The 2240-nt window shown below is 50.7% G+C and overlaps 2 protein-coding genes across 2 annotated transcripts in view; one reads left to right on the forward strand and one right to left on the reverse strand.

Moving 5' to 3' along the window:
- LOC113215036 (uncharacterized) overlaps positions 1-439 on the forward strand; it is a 2315-nt gene extending 1876 nt beyond the window's left edge. The window contains exon 4 of the mRNA XM_026434592.2: positions 78-439. Within this exon, the coding sequence (XP_026290377.1) occupies positions 78-239 (162 nt within the window). The 3' untranslated portion in view covers positions 240-439. The remainder of the gene's footprint in view (positions 1-77) is intronic.
- LOC113215035 (cell adhesion molecule Dscam2) overlaps positions 1-2240 on the reverse strand; it is a 110319-nt gene that overhangs the window by 22102 nt on the left and 85977 nt on the right. The gene's annotated exons all lie outside the window — the stretch shown is intronic.

Genomic DNA, 2240 nt, shown 5'->3' on the forward strand with positions numbered 1-2240 from the left:
GAGAGTGAGAGAAGGGGGGGGGGCGGTCTTATATCATATACTCTGTCAGTTGACTTACTTCCCGTTCTGCCACCCAGGGCAACTACACGATGACCAACGTGAAGATCAACATCCAGGACGCGGGGAAGCTCATAGACCTGCCGGGCTACGTGTGGATAGGCACAGCGACCATGCGGGCAGGCAACGAGCTGTTTGACTGCAAGACGTTCGAGTTTAAGGCGACTAAAACGCGGGCATGACCCATAGTTATTTCTTTTCCATACATTTATTAGAAACCTCCCAGCACTATTTCTTTTTGCTATGATTTTGGACAGCTGGTTTTACATCAGAAACTCAGCAAGTGTTTGAAAATCGCACATTCGAAGGTATGTGAACACGGTCGTGCATCATAGAAACATATGTGTGTAAATTTCAAAGCAAATAAAAAAAGTGTACGGGCGGACATTTACACCGATTCACGCGCCTACAAGGTGCGACATTAACACACTTGCGGTCTCATTGCACATTTTGGGTAGACACACTTCGATAAAAGGCACAGTACAGAAAGCCCACAGCGGAGCAGTTACTTACTACGAAGTAGGTAAGGGTCGGCGGACACGGGACACGGTCGGCCCGACAGTCCCCCGTCTTTTTCCATCCCCGCGCCATACTCGGTCGAAAGGCAGCGATAAATAGAAAAAGGGCAAGACGGTGGCCCAGGTGAGCCTGAGTCTGCCGGGGCCGTAATAATAGAAAGGGACCCGTGCGGCGAATGAAATTAAAATGAGTCGGGAAATAAAGGGGGGTGTGGTAGGGGGCAGCTCCGTGCCCTGCATACCGACGACCGCCAGCCCGTTCCACGGCATCTGCCACAACCGCGGCCCATTGAGTCGAGCAGAGAAAAAGAAAGTAACTCTGCCGCGTGTCTATACCAGCAGCAGTAAAACATTTCGTAAAAGTCTACGCTTAGTTTCAACAAAAAAGAAAGAAAAGTAGAAAATAACAAGTGGGTGCTATGATAAGGAGAAAGGTTGATGCGTCGTGACGCGGGCCGTATTATTCTTGCTCATTAGCAGACGACGTCCTTAATGCGAAGTATGAAGATTAACTCGAGCCAGTTAGGGGGGCGCCAAGCCGGAAGTGACCCCGCCATACAGCGTCCTGTTTGTGCGTGAGGGGGGAGGGGGGGGGCACAACGTAGAACAGAGGAGAGAGGAGGGGGGCGTATATGTTTGCCCCGGTGGAGCCCAGAGGGGCTGCCTTGTCTCTGTTAGGGCTGGGAGGGGCTGGACGCCACACTGGTGTGCGCGCACCTCTCTCTCACCTCCTCGCCGTCCTCTCCAACGACCGTGCCTAACGCCGCCGCAGCCGGTCAGCGCGTACGATGTAAATGTACCGCTCGGAGAAAAACAGCAATGAACACGTATGGCGACGTTATACCCTTAAGCAATGTATACATTATTTGAATAACTGTGTTCTACGTAACTTCGTTTACAAAAACAAAACTACGTTTGGAAGCCAGAATGGCACCCAACGGGTATAATCTGGTCTTACCTTAACCATTATTTCCCTTTCTAACAAGGAAACGAAGCCAAAGAAATTTAGCATGTCCTTAAAATTGAGAAAAAAGTCAGTTTATTTGTTTTTTCGGTGCAAGAATAAAGGAGTGAACAACAAACTAAGACTGGTCCGGAGCCGAAAAGGAGGAACGAGCAAGAAGAGGAAGAAATAAGAGTGAGAGAAATTCGGAAGAGAAGAGAGGAAGGAGTGCGGGCCATAAACAGTTTATCGCCAATTTGGTTGTCGTTGTCATAGAACAGGCGCAGTGTGTGTGTATTATGTGTGTGTGAGTCTGTTTACGCAAACTATGAGTAAGCGTGTGTGAGTGTGTGTGCATGTGAGAGAGTGTGAGAGAGAGAGTGTGAGAGAGAGCGAGAGAGAGAGAGAGAGAGAGAGAGAGAGAGAGTGAGAGAGAGCGAGAGAGAGAGAGAGAGAGAGAGAGAGAGAGAGAGAGAGGTTCTTTGTGAGTCTGGAAGGGCACGTAGATAGAAATAAAAGGTATTGCCATGCCCGCGTGAAAAAATCCACAAACCACCGTCATGCGCAGATCGGATGCGATACCAAGTATACAGGAAGAGAGGAGTGAGGCCCGACAGAGCCAGTCGTAACAGACGGCGCAGGACGACCCTCGAGGCGCCCGGCGGGGTAGGCACCGCCACCGCGCCCGCCCCGTCCGTGCGGGGGAGCGACGCGTTGCCTAC

Source organism: Frankliniella occidentalis, unplaced genomic scaffold (assembly GCF_000697945.3).
Source record: "Frankliniella occidentalis isolate FOCC.00 unplaced genomic scaffold, Focc_3.1 Scaffold31, whole genome shotgun sequence".
In the NCBI taxonomy this organism is placed as follows: domain Eukaryota; kingdom Metazoa; phylum Arthropoda; class Insecta; order Thysanoptera; family Thripidae; genus Frankliniella; species Frankliniella occidentalis.